General features: G+C 59.2%; 1 protein-coding gene and 1 long non-coding RNA gene across 3 annotated transcripts in view; both read left to right on the top strand.

Annotated features, from left to right (window-relative positions):
- Positions 1–2,217: 2,217 nt before the first annotated feature.
- The window catches only part of PXDN (peroxidasin), a 76,861-nt gene continuing 65,857 nt past the window's right edge, over positions 2,218–13,221 (top strand). The window contains exon 1 of one of the 2 annotated variants that reach the window (XM_045447892.1): positions 2,218–2,556. In XM_045447892.1, coding sequence (XP_045303848.1) covers positions 2,348–2,556 — 209 coding nt within the window. In that variant the 5' untranslated portion in view covers positions 2,218–2,347. The remainder of the gene's footprint in view (positions 2,557–13,221) is intronic. The other variant, XM_045447894.1, reaches the window with a different exon arrangement.
- LOC123581695 overlaps positions 8,634–13,221 on the top strand; it is a 6,595-nt gene continuing 2,007 nt past the window's right edge. Inside the window, exons 1-2 of the long non-coding RNA XR_006703945.1 lie at positions 8,634–13,069; positions 13,195–13,221. The exon at positions 13,195–13,221 is cut by the window's right edge and continues 2,007 nt beyond it. This is a non-coding gene — a long non-coding RNA (uncharacterized LOC123581695). The remainder of the gene's footprint in view (positions 13,070–13,194) is intronic.

Consider the following 13,221-nt stretch of genomic DNA (forward strand, 5'->3'; position numbering starts at 1 on the left):
AGGCTTCCCTGGGCCTCTAGAGGGCAGGAGCAGGGAAGCATGAACAACGGACAAGTGAGGTGAATTGAGCTCGATAGAAGGAGCTTCATCGCAAAAATGTGAGTTCTTCATGGACAAATGATCGCACCGGCTTGCCCCCTACACCTCCTCGTTCAGCATCCTGCAAATGGCCGTGTGTCAGGGGTCTCCAGAGAAGCAGCACAAGAGGATGATGGAAGGAATGAAGGAAGGGAGGAGGGAGGAAGGATGGAGGGATGGATAGATGGGTTTTAAGGAACTGGCTCATGTGACTGTGGGGACCAGCAATCCCTTTGTGTGCAGGGCAGCCCGACAGACTGGAAACTCAGGCAGGGGTTGATGCTGCGGTTTTGAGGCAGAAGTTATTCTCTGGGAAACCCCAATTTTTATGCTTAAGACCGTAAACTGATTGGGTGAGGCCCACCCACACTGTGGAGGCCATCGTTACCTAAAGTCAGCAGACTGCACACACCCACCCGTGCTCGTCTCATCTGCAAACCCCTGCAGCACAACACCTGGGTCAGAGCTGGGCCCAAGCTCTGTGTGCCAGTAGCCCGGCCAGATGGACACGGGACAGGGCCCCCGCGGCTGGTGTAGACACTGCTGTCCAGCTGAGAAGAGAAGGCAACACTGTGTTTTGCTCAGAGATGCCCCCCGCCTCCTGGGCGTGGCAGTGAGTGAAAGGTGTCTTGTGAAATGTGGCCTTTGCCCGCTTAAATCAGATGTTTGGACAGGAAGTGGCGGGGTCAGAGCTGTGACCTCTTCTCTGTCCACTGCGGGGGAAGAAGGCCAGGCAGACTCAGCAGGAGGGTGCCCGGGAGGGGGCCTCTGTGCTGAGCCAGGGGCTGGGGGTGGTCACGGAAAGCCAGGTCGGGAGAGCACGGGGTCTCTGGCAGAGACGCGCAGTGCGGTTCACGACTCCATCGTGCAGGGTGAGGACCAGGGTAGGGGCAGCTCCGGGTTGAAGTTATGAGAAGGTGGTTTGGAGCAGCAGACCAGTGATTCGGGAGAAAAAGTGCGTTTTCCAGGGAGAGGAATGTTTCGTGTTTCTGACATGATCGTGCTGAAATTCTCATGGGGCATTCAGGCGGGGACACTCGGACGGCATGTGGAGAAGCGTGTGGAGTCCAGGAGCACGCCGTGGGGAAGCTTTGTGCCTGGCTAGTGCGCAGGCCCCTGGGGTGGCTTGTGCTGGGTCCCGCGGCGGCCAGGAAGGCTGTTTCACGTGGCAGTGGTGACAGTGACCTCAGTGACCGGCGTGCAAGCCTCCAGAAGGACCTGAGCCAGACCCCAGCCAAGCTGCCACCAGGTGGGGACCCTGGGAGGTGTGTGCTAACCCGTCACCAGGAAAGTGCCCGGCCACTAAGCAGCCTCACCCCACGTGCCCTCAGGCACACCTGGGGTAGACTGTCACCAGGTCACACCTGGGCTGCGCTCTGACACTGGCACTTGGGCATGGTCCTTACCTGTAAAACGCAGGAATCGGGTTTTTGTGAGCATCAGTGGATCACATGTGCAGTGCTAGAACAAAAGTGCGGATGCGTGTGTGTGTGTGTGACTCAGTCTCTCCTCCTTCCCCTCCTTCCCACAGATCCCCCTGTGTCTCCTGGTGGTTCCACCCACGTCCCACTGGGGAGGGCCCGAGGGTTTCCTGGGGGTGTGTCCACCAGGGCATCCTGGCCCAGCACTGAACCCAGGACCCGACACAAATGTCCTCTGTGCTCGGAACAATGCCCTGGGGGCAGCAGCGGCAGAAAGAGGGCCGCGGGGTCACAGGCAGGTGCCCGTCTGCCTGGTTCCAATCCTGCTGCAGCGTGTGTGTGTTTAGAGAAGGGGGGTGCAGATTGAGAGAGAGACACAGAGGCTGGGAGGGTGGGAGGAGAAGAGATAGAAAGGGAGGGAGGGGGAGAAAGAGACAGAAAGAGAAGAGAGAAAGGGGGAGGGAGAGAGAGAGAGAGAGAGAGGAAGAGGCCTCGTGGAACTGGGTCCGGAGCAGAGCGAGCACGCTCACACCACTCTCACACAACACGAGCGGCAAACGCGGCTCGGGGCCGTGGCCCAGGCCGCAGCTCCCGCGCGCAGACCCGGACTTGGCCCCGGGGGGCCCCCGGGCGGAGAGCGGGGCGCCGCGGCCGCACGCCCGGCCCCGCCCCGGCCCTCGGGGCGGGTGCGGTGGGAGGAGCCGCGCGCATGTGCACAGCTGGCGCCCCCCCGCCCCCCGCGCACCGCTGGGACGTGGGCCGCGCGGGCGGGCGCAGTCCGGAGCCCGCAGGGTCGCGCCGGGCCCTCCCGGTCGTCTCGCGTCCCCGAGCGCCGCGCGCCCAGGGCGATGGCCGTGCGCCCCGCGGGCCCCGCGGGCCCCGCGCGCCGCTGCCTGCTGGCGCTCGTGCTGTGCTGCGGCTGGGGGGCGCTGGCCACGGGGACCCCGAAGCCGGGCGCCGGCTGCCCGAGCCGCTGCCTGTGCTTCCGCAGCACCGTGCGCTGCATGCATCTGCTGCTGGAGGCCGTGCCCGCCGTGGCGCCGCAGACCTCCATCCTGTGAGTGCCGCGGGGGCGGCGGGGAGCCCGAGGGCGCGGACGGGCGGGAGGGCGGGGGGCGGCGGGGAGCCCGAGGGCGCGGGCGGGCGCGGGCCTTTGTCCGCCTGGGCCGGGGCGCGCGGCCTCCGGAGCCTCCTTTGTTAGCCCGCGGCTTGGAATCCCCGGCTGGTCGGGGGCGGGGGGGGGGCGGGCTGTGGGGGCAGCCCCGGGAGAGTCCCGCTCGCCGCCCCCGCAGGCCCCTCCCTGCCCGCTCGCGTCCCCCCTCGGTGCCCCCTTCTCGCAGCTCCCGTCGCTCCCGGTCCCCACCCTGCCCGGGCGCACCGTATCCCCCCGCCCTCCTCCCCGTCGTCTCTTCCCCGCCGCCCCCTCCCCGGTTCCCTTTCCTGTCGGTGTTCCTCCTTCGCGCCCCCTTCTCCTCTGCGGCGGAGGTCGGGCCCCGCCTGCCCAAGCGCGGTGCGCCCCCGCGCGCCTCCCCCTCCTGCGGGACCGCGGTCCCCTCGTCCCCTCTTTGGGTCCTCAGAGTTCCGCAGCACCGCCTCCTGGTACCCGCAATACGCCGGGCGCCTAGAACCTCCCGCCCGGGTACCCCCGGCTCGCGGGGGCGTCCATTCCCTCTGGCTTTCCCTGTGCTCAGTGAGCCCCGTGGCCAGCTCGGGTGTAGACGGAGGGGGCCGAGCGCATTTCCGCCCGGGCGCTCCGCTCGCGGGGGTGCCACACTCGCCGCCGCTCGGCGCTCCAGTGGGTACAGGGCGCCCCACACTTGGCCTCTGCGCGCGCAGACCCCCGGGCCGGCCTCGCCCTCCCTGGAGTGCCCCCTCCTCGGAGGCCGAGCGGAGGCGACCTGCGCCCGCGGCCCCGGCCTGGCGCGCTCTGAGTTGGCCTCGGGCCTCGAGGTTTCCGGATGCGTCCCGGATTAGAAGCTCTCCAAATCTGTAAAGGCAGGCATGCGTTTTAGGCGCCGACTGTGTCCGCGGCCTACAGCTGCCCTTCTGGATGCCAAAAATAGTTTCCACTTTTCTTGGCTGAGCCCGACTCCTTTGGCACCGCCCAAGGGCCTGCAGAAGTTGTAAAATCTCAAGTGAGCTCTAGGAAGTGGGCGCTCAGCCTTGGGACTTCTAACCCGAGTCCGTGGCAGACCACCTCTCCCAGCCGCTGACTCTGCGACACAGCTTGCTCGGGGTCTTTGGCGGGAGTCACCCTCAGCGAGCTGTCCCTCTCAGAGAGATCGGCCTTCCTTCCAGAGGACGCCCCAGAGGGCACCACACTGTAAACTAACAGACTCGATGGCGGGCACAGTGAAGGCTTTCTGGATACGGATAATTTCTTTACTGAGTCACTGGAAGAAACTTGGGCCCGAAACCACTTTTCACATCTGGCCAGTACTGTGCTTTGTCTCCAACTCTTAATTGCTTTTTAAAAAGAACAGCATTAAACATTTTTTTAGAAAATGTTTACTTAGCTTTGAGAGAGAGAGAGAGAGAGACAGAGCACTAGCGGGGGAGGGGCAGCGAGGGGGGAGACACAGAATCTGAAGCAGGCTTCAGGCTCAGAGCGGTCAGCCCAGAGCCGGACGCGGGACTCGAACTCACAGACCGAGAGATCATGACCTGAGCCGAAGTTGGACGCTAAACCGACTGAGCCACCCAGGCGCCCCAAAAAAGAACAGTATCTTAGAATATGAGCATTGTGGAACAGAAATGCAGTCTTCCGGCTTACTGTTCATGGCAAGATTCTCCACAGAGGTTTAAGAGTGTTTGACAAATAGCCGATGGTAGGCCTGGAATGTGACATTATAGTTAACACTTGAAAGATTTCCAGAAAGCGTTCTTTTGCATAAACTTTACCATATATTTTCACGGCTCTTTGTAGTTTCGAAAACGTTTTGAAATGCCCATGCTTGGTCTGCTGGATTCTGCGAGACAGGCAGAACGAACACTCTGCTGACCAAATCCCTTCCAGAAGGAAGCAGACTTTCACAGATTCGTGCTGAAATGGACACAAACCCATTTCACAGCTCTGCAGACCCAGGCCCGGGAAGAGGGCACTTGCCTGGGCTGGAGACGCTGGGAGGAGGGCCGAGCTGACGCCTGCGGTGACACGTTCCAGCAGGGGACCGACCCTGTGTGGGTCACTGGGCCCCGGACCGAGGTCGTGGGAGCAGGGCAACAAATGGTGAGGGAGGAGGCTCTGGGAGACAGGATACGGTCCAGAAGGCGTGCACCCTGTGGAGGAGGAGGAAGGCCAGGTCTGAGGTGCCAGGCTCGCTCGGGCCCTGGTAGGTGCCATCACATGACAAGCTCCGCTCATGCAGAAATATTTAATTTTCCTTTGTGGCTTTTCTCCCAGCTCTCTGCTCTCATGCATCACTATTTTTTTTTTTTTTCCTATTTTAAAAATATTTCGTAGAAATTGGGCACTAAAAATATGAAGATAGATAGAACCTGGCTTCAAGGTTAGTTGGACCACGTGACCCCACATCGGCCCTTTACTTTTAAGACTCCCCGCACCCCCTCAAAAAGAAGGATTGACTCAGAATCCCCGAACTCTGACATCTCCTCAAGTGCTCTCGGAGTGTGTTCAAACCCGGCAGAGACTGGGTTGTTTAGATTCGTGGTCAGGGCTTCAAAAATAACGGTCTGTGACCACCCCGTGATTCAGGTTTGGGTTGAGCCCAGCTCATGCCCACTGGAAGTATCTGGCGTGTTCTAGAGTGAGCCGCACTGGCCCCCTGTGGTCTGGAGCCTCCGGCTCCGGTCTGCGGGCTCCGGTCTGTGGTTTGTGGCTCTGGTCTGGGGCTCCGGTCTGGGGCTCTGGTCTGGGGTTCCAGTGTCCCGCTCCGGTTTCCCTGCTCTGCTCTGTCACTGTGCTTCTCCAGACGTGCTCCCGGGCAGCCTCAACAAGCCCCCTCTCTACTGGTCTACTGGTGCTGTTGTGCAGTTCAGCCTGGGAGTGTTTGTAGAAGTTCCTGCCCCAGTTTTGAATGTTCTAGTCTGTTCACCACAGGAGAAGCTTGTCCCCACGGTAATTAAAAAGCGAGGACTAAAACAGTGTGACATCTCTGCCCTTCTGGCCCTCCTCTCAACACGGCCTCTTTGTCCGCACCGGGCTCCTGGCCTCGGGCAGACGGGCCCTCCACCCTCCGCACCCTCCCCCAACCTCTTTCTTTCGCTGTGGCCTCCGTTGTGAGCTCATGGGAATCTACTCCCAAACTGATGGCCATCAGACAGCCCAGGCCACGCCAGACAGCTGTCCATGTGACAGGAAGCCCGGGGACGCAGCCCGGTCCCAGAGTAGGTAGGGGCTCTGCCCGCCAGGCTGCTGTTCTGCCCCCTCTGTTTCCCGATCGGACTGTGTTTTGCGGTCTGTGCCCGCGTGCAGTCCCACCTCGGGGAACACCTGGTCCTGTGGCACGCTGGAGGGGGCGCTGCTCAGTGCGGGCAGCGCTGTGGACCTGGGGTGCAGCCAGTGTGCCCTGCAGCGGCCCTGGGGTTCCCGCCTCACGGGTGGGGTCCCCAGCCATCCCCAGGCCCCTCTGGGGATGGTGATGCCCACTGGCGGTCTGTCATGTCTCACGTTGTCTCTGCCCCTGGGTCACCAGCCTCCCTTGCAGCTTCCCAGGCCTGGCTGTCGGGAGATTATGCTTCCCGCCAAGTCCCCCTGGCACAGTGATGGGGTCTCGCTCCCGGGGGCTGCGTAGAAACGTGTCCGAGGTGGGGGTGGGCCGTGCACCGCCCTCCAGCTGGGCTCTCCTCTAAGCACTTCTGTGCCGTCCCTCTGGCTCACGGGAAGCCCCTCAGTCCTGGCCGTGCCCTCTGGGGACACCCTGGGCTCCTGGGGAGGCTGACCTAAAGGTTACCGGGTCCATCCAGGTGGAGGCGGCCAGGTGGCTCCGCTGGGCTTTGCAGGACGCTGGGGGGTGCCGGAGTCTTTGGCTTACTTACAATTTCCGATTTTCCTTTGAAGTTCCCAGTTATGAGGAAGTCAGAGTCTTTAGCTCAAAGGTACGTGAAAAGCACCGCAAGAATATTTCTAAAATATTCAGGTAGTGGAAATCTATCTTCCCGCGAGGGTGATGGGCCAGTGTCCTCCCATGCTCGCTGCTCCTCGGGTCCGCGCCGACGGCGGCTGCTGGCGGTCAGCCTGGAGAGCGGCAGGAGAGGACGCTCTTCGGCGCTCGGAACAGGCTCCGGGAGGGACCTTCCCTGGGAGAGCTGTGACTGAGACATTTGTCACCGGGTAGTGGGGCTCTGTGTGTGTGTGGCCACAGCCCCAGCCCCACCCTCGAAAGCTTGTGTTTGGAGGCCGTGTGACCAGGTGGCCCTCTTGGAAACTCACAGCAGCTTAGCTGGGCTTCAGGAGTTTGGAGAACTAGCTTCCTCCCGTGTGTTTTGAGCTCGTCAGTCCCTGCACCTCCGAATCCAGGAGGCGGTTCTGACTCGGCCTGGCTTCCTTCTCTGCCCGTCCCGTGACTCGGTTTCTCTCTGTAGAGGTGACTGGCGACTGTAGGCTTCCCTCGTGATGGCCTGGGCACAGCACGGGCAGCCCCTTGTTCGAGCTCTGGGAATTCTTCTGGAGCTCCGCACTGGCCAGACCAGCTTCTGGAGCCCCGAGGAGTCTGTTCTGCCTGAGCCGTGGGCTGGAAGCGGGCGAGGGCGCGTGGCCTGGAGGGAGGAAGCGAGTGCCGGGCAGACAGACAGGTGTCCCCTGCAGTGATGAAAGGTTCAACGTTGCAAAGGTCAGCAGAAGCGGAGACAGTTCCAGTCTCCGGAACTTTCTCCCCATCAGTTGGAAAACCAGTAGAAGTCTGGCCTGCATTCACTGGGCTGATGCCCGTCGGCTCAGTAGGAGTTTTTTCTCTCTGACTGGAGACACCACAGCAGGGCGGAAACTGGAGTAGATCCCAGCAGGGCTGTGGCCGAGCTCTGAGCTCTGCAGTCAGAACCCAGGGCTGGGAGGCGGGGGCCTGGTCCCCCGGCCCCGTCTCCGCGTGCTGTGTGCACTTGGAGAAGCCCTGTGCTCTCTGAATGCCAGCGCCTAGCGAGGAAGTTCTCCTGAAGCGCGGCGTCCGAATGTACTTGGCATTTTAATCGTCACCGTTTCCATACGTGTTAGGGGCCACGTGAGAAAGTAGGAGACGATGCAGTTGATTTAAAAATGCGTTTTTTCGTGAATGCAATTTAAAAGCAGTTAAACCTTCCCGAATTTGATGCCTCAGCAGCCCGCTGGGACACTGCTGGTGGCTCCTCTCCCTGTGCGGGGCAGTGGCTCCTGCAGCAGGTGGGCCCCCGTGTGCTCATGGGCTCCTGTGTACTGGGCCCCTGTGTGCTGGGCCCCTGTGTGCTGGGCCCTGAATGGTCATGGGCTCCTGCGTGCTGGGCCCCTGCGTGCTGGGCCCGTGTGCTCATGGGTTCCTGCGTGCTGGGCCCCTGTGTGCTGGGCCCTGAATGGTCATGGGCTCCTGCGTGCTGGGCCCCTGCGTGCTGGGCCTGTGTGCTCGGGTTCCTGCGTGCTGGGCCCGTGTGCTCATGGGTTCCTGCGTGCTGGGCTCTTGCGTGCTGGGCCCTGAATGGTCATGGGCTCCTGCGTGCTGGGCCCCTGCGTGCTGGGCCTGTGTGCTCGGGTTCCTGCGTGCTGGGCCCCTGCGTGCTGGGCCCGTGTGCTCATGGGTTCCTGCGTGCTGGGCCCCTGTGTGCTGGGCCCTGAATGGTCATGGGCTCCTGCGTGCTGGGCCCCTGCGTGCTGGGCCTGTGTGCTCGGGTTCCTGCGTGCTGGGCCCCTGCGTGCTGGGCCCGTGTGCTCATGGGTTCCTGCGTGCTGGGCTCTTGCATGCTGGGCCCCTGAATGGTCATGGGCTCCTGCGTGCTGGGCCCCTGTGTGCTGCATACACGATTTGTGCAGACCGGGCGTCCCTGCCTCGGGTAAGTGGGTGCTCTGTTGGCGTGAGGGATAATCTCGTCGATAGATTTAAAATCTAAGTCGATCGTTTCAATGACTTACACATTGTCTTGAAGTTAATTTTGAAAAGCAGAAGTTCTGCTTTCTCCTCCCCAGTCCCTTGGCTTCTCTCCGGATGCACATGTCCACCAAGAACCTCACGGGTAAATCCTCAGACGTGGCAACGAAGTGATGACGCAGGATCCATTAAAAAGCAACAAGATAACTCACGCGGTGTAACCGGAACCTGGCAAGAAAGTCAGGAAGGAATGTGTTCGCTGCTTCATGGGTTCCTCTGGGCGTCCCCTTTTCCTGGTGCCCACTCGCTAATTTCTTGGCTCGTTTCTTTGTTCTGGAAACTGTTTCTCAACATTGCCCTGGGGAACAGAGCTTCACCTGGCGATAATCCACCCCCCTCCGTGTGTCCCGGGGCACCGTGGCCTGGTTAGAGTGGTTTGTTCCAGACCTCCGTGCCCAGAGGACACTCAGCTCACCGAGGATAGGGATCCAGCATCTCCTTCCAGCCTGGAGGCCCAGGCCAGGGCGGTGGACGACGTTCACTGGGAGGAGGCTGCTTCCGAGTCCACCCCTGGGCGGGAACGGGCTCGGGTCTCCCCAGACCACAGAGCTCGCCAGGATCATCCCGGGTCTGCTCTATAGTAGGGCCTGAAGCACGTGCTGAACCAGCGATAATGTTCCTTTTTTGACTTTTGGGCAAATTTTCACATAAGGAAAAAAAAAGCCTTATTGAGACACAATTGACATTTTGAAAGGTGCTCATGTTGAAGATGGTAAGTTTGACATCTGTCCCTGCCTGTGAAGCCCTCACCACGGTCAGGGTAAGGGCCCTCCCTCCCCTCGCCCGCGAGACCCCTCTCACCCCGTCCTGCCCCACTGAGGTGACCGGGTCTGTGTTCGCTCGCGGGATGTTGGTCTTTGTCCCGGTTCCTGGAATGTCTTGGTCTGATTTGGACACTTCAGGGTCAGCCCTGCCCCCTGGGATGAGTTCAGGAGCATTCCTGCCCTTTCCACGTTTTGGGTGAGCGTGGGCAGAACTGCTTATATTAGTCTTTTCTTAAATGTTTGGCAGGACTTCCTGCGGAAGCTTCCCTTCTTCGCGGGAAGGTGAGCTTACAGTGAGTCCCGATCGGTCAAGGCAGCATTTTCTTCCCGAATGAGCACGGGTAGACGGTGTCCCCAAGGCGCTTGCCCTCCTAAAGTTGTTCCTTTTCGCCCCTTAACATCTGCGGGGCCGTTCCTGATGCCACTCCTCTGGCTTCTGGTGACAAATGCTGTTACCTGACTAGTCTGCAGGAGACTCATCCGTTTTCCTGACCTTCGCAAAAACCTACCTTTTGGCTTCATTGAGTTTTCTCCTTTTTTCTGGTTTTTGTTTTGTTAATTTCCTTTCTTCTACTTGGGATTCCACTGGCCCTTGCACACCCAGCCGAGTGCTCGATGCCGAGTGGATCCCTGGGGTTTTCCTGCTCCCCCTGGTGCATTCTTCTCCGCACACTGCCCTGAGTCAGCTGCCTCGGTCTCCCCAGAGGCACAGCATCATCCCCTCCTGTAGGGCGTGACCTCTGGGGTGCTTGTATGGTCTCAGGGATCATGTCCTTTGTCGACCCACATGTACGGTCCTCACAATACTTGCTTTGTGTCTTTTGTGGGCTTTTAGGTCGCTTCAGACAGGAGAGCAAGTCCAGTCCCTCAAAAGTGTAATTTCCCCACTCGCTTTTGTTTCTAATTTGAAAAAAATTTAAATTATTCTGCAACAAAGTGTATTAAAAAAGTAAGTAACAGTTGGGGTGCCTGGGTGGCTCAGTCGGTGAAGCGTCCGACTTCGGCTCAGGTCGTGATCTCACAGTTTGTGAGTTCGGGCCCCGCGTCGGGCTCGGTACTGACAGCTTGGAGCCTGGAGCCTGCTTCAGATTCTGTGTCTCCCTCTCTCTGCCGCTCGTGCTGTCTCTCAAAAATGCGTAAACATAAAACAAAATTAAAGAAAAAAAGTAACAGAAGAAGCAAGCAGCCACTGGCTTCACATGCCTAAGTCTAGATTGAAAAAGAATTAAAAACCATGCCACCCTGCTGTCCCCCCTTTGCCTTTGGAATGCTGTTGTATCAGCTTGGTCGCAAAGTCTAGGTAGATTGAAATGACGTGAGTTTTTACCTGACCCACAGGGGCGCGGTGGCGATGGCCCTGGTTGGGCAGCCGTCCCCGGGATTCTGCTGTGAGTCAGGGGCCGGCACACCGTGGCCACGGCCAGCGTGATCGCTGCCCGCCTTGTAGATTGATCTGTACGAGTGTGTGCCGGGCCCCCTGGGCTGTTTTATCTACGGCGGCTTTCCAGTTCCAAAGGCAGAGTTGCGTAGCTGTGAGAAGCCAAAATAGTTACAATCTGGCCCTTTACCAAATGTTTGCTGTCAGAGCGACTCGGGGACCCGGGCTCTGGCCATGCACTGCTGCCCTTAGACCCTGCCCTCCACGCTGTCCTGGAGGCACAGAGAAGGTGAGCGAACGCTGAGGGGGAGGTTCTATGCCCTGGGCCGCCGCAGGTGACACACTGCTTGCGCTCACGTGCTGTCTCCCGCCCCGCCCACGGAACGTCACTTAGTGCACCCCCAGGAAGTGCCATGCATTTCAGGCATCTCGAGTTTCTGCACCGTTGTGGGGGACACTGTGGTGCCTGATGACCGTGCCCCGAGTCAGGCCCCTCTTCCCGTCCCGTCCGCCACAGGCACTGCCATTCAGGGCACAGAGCAGCTCTGAGCGCCCCTTGTGACACAGGTCAGCTGGATGGCAGGATGCTGCTGGCCATGTTTCTCAGTGTGGTGTGACCTAACAGGGGCCTCGCCCCCAGCCCTGTTCACTTTGCTCCAGCTGTGGGCTTAGAAAATACCATCACAGGTAAACGGAGGCTAACAACTTGCTTCCTCTCCTTCCAGCAAAAGAATTTTGTTGTCTGGGGTTAAAGGCAGTGTATTTATCCCCCGTAGAGAGTCTCTGGGTGCGGTTATGTTCAGTAGGTGGAGGATAGTTCAGGGATTGTAACTCCTGGATCAGAGCCACATTTCTCCTAAGCCAGTTGCTTAACCAAAGACTTCTCGGAGGGCTGACGGATTTGGGCTGGTGTCCGTCCTAGGTGATCAGAGATCATGTGGAGGTGATGGGAGGCAGAGGGAGAAAAACCAGGAGGAAACAGTGCTCGGCTTGGATCGTCAGTTTCTGGAACCAGAATCTGCTGTTTTTGAGGTTTGGGATGGAAACCGTGCCTGTCCAGCTGCCCGCGTGTGGGGCACACTTGGCCTGCGCCTGTCTGCGGGGCACTGGCTCTTCCTGTTTGTTTCCCGAGATTCTGACGTTGTGCACAAGTCTGTACGGTCCTTGGACATTTGCCCCGAGGCCTTCTGTCTCGGGCCCTCAGCTGCTCGTCAGGGCTCACCTCTCGTACGCACTCGGCCAGTTGCACGTGTGCCCAGGGGCCTTCCTGCTGAAGGAAGGCTGAGCCTTCGGGGAGGAAGCTGCAAAACTGCCCTCTCACCCACGCGTCGCACTGTCCAGTTTCTCTTTCTTACGGTGTTTTGAAAGTGTTTCGTTCAAGCTCTACGTGTTCATAACAAAAATGTGAGAATACAGAGGGACCGAACAAAACAGATAACGTGCATTCCTATCGTCGGAGGAAACTTACGGGATGGGGCTTGCCTGTCAGATGCACGTGTGCCCATTCACGTGTGTGTACGTACGGACACGGAGATGCTGGTGCTTCTGTTTTCCTACAGCTTCTTCTCTGTCTCTGTCTCTGTCGTCTGTGCACCTGCAGTACTCCATTCGTATCTTTGGCCGGTCTTCCACACACCTATCTGTATCATCTGCTTCCCCATCATCCGTCTGCCCGCCTGTCTGTCTGCCTGTCTGAATGTCCACCCACCCACCCATCTGCCCATTCATCTATCCATCCGTCCATCCACCCTTCTATCATCTGTAAACATTGAGGCACAATTTGTGTCCTTCTCTGTAGTGCACATCACAGCACATTGTGCCCCTGTGTCTGTGTGATAATGAAAGGTCTGTACCATCTTTGCTCATGGCCACGTAGCATTTCTTTGCTCAGAATCACCAAATTTATTGAACTCCTTTTTTATGGGTCATTTCTTTGTGTCCACGCTTCTGCTATTTTAAACAGTACCCTCTCAATGCCATTGTGTGTGTATTTTGGTTACTTCCGGGCACGTTTTTGTAATCTGCAACATCTTGTTCGGCACCGAGAATTCTGGTCAACGCATTGTGGGCTTTTCTAGGTCTGTTTCCTTCCTGGACACAGTCGGTGTTTTCCTGAGGACAGGCGTCCTCCGTTGGCCGAGCGTCCGTCCCGGTGACAGAACTAGTCCCGTCAGGCCAAGGGGAGTCTCGGGACAGGCGTCCTCTGTCGCCTGAGCGTCAGTCCCTTCCCGCTGAGAGAACGAGTCCCTTCGGGGCCGTTTCTCGTTGTTCTCGGGCAGGACAGTGCACGGGGCATCCCTCGGATGCCTGGACCCTGGAAACGTGGAAACGTGGTGTGTGTACCTGTTTCCTCACTCGGTAAGGACACCCTCGTCCTTCTGATTTGCCTTCTCTCTGAAGACTTTCATCTGCGTTTGTCCTGAGCACCCAGGCAATCACCTGATCCATGTGTCGGCTGGGTCTGTTTTATTTCGGACCCTTAGGGCTTCCGCTGGAGGCCAGATGTTCCT

Source organism: Leopardus geoffroyi, chromosome A3 (assembly GCF_018350155.1).
Source record: "Leopardus geoffroyi isolate Oge1 chromosome A3, O.geoffroyi_Oge1_pat1.0, whole genome shotgun sequence".
NCBI lineage: Eukaryota > Metazoa > Chordata > Mammalia > Carnivora > Felidae > Leopardus > Leopardus geoffroyi.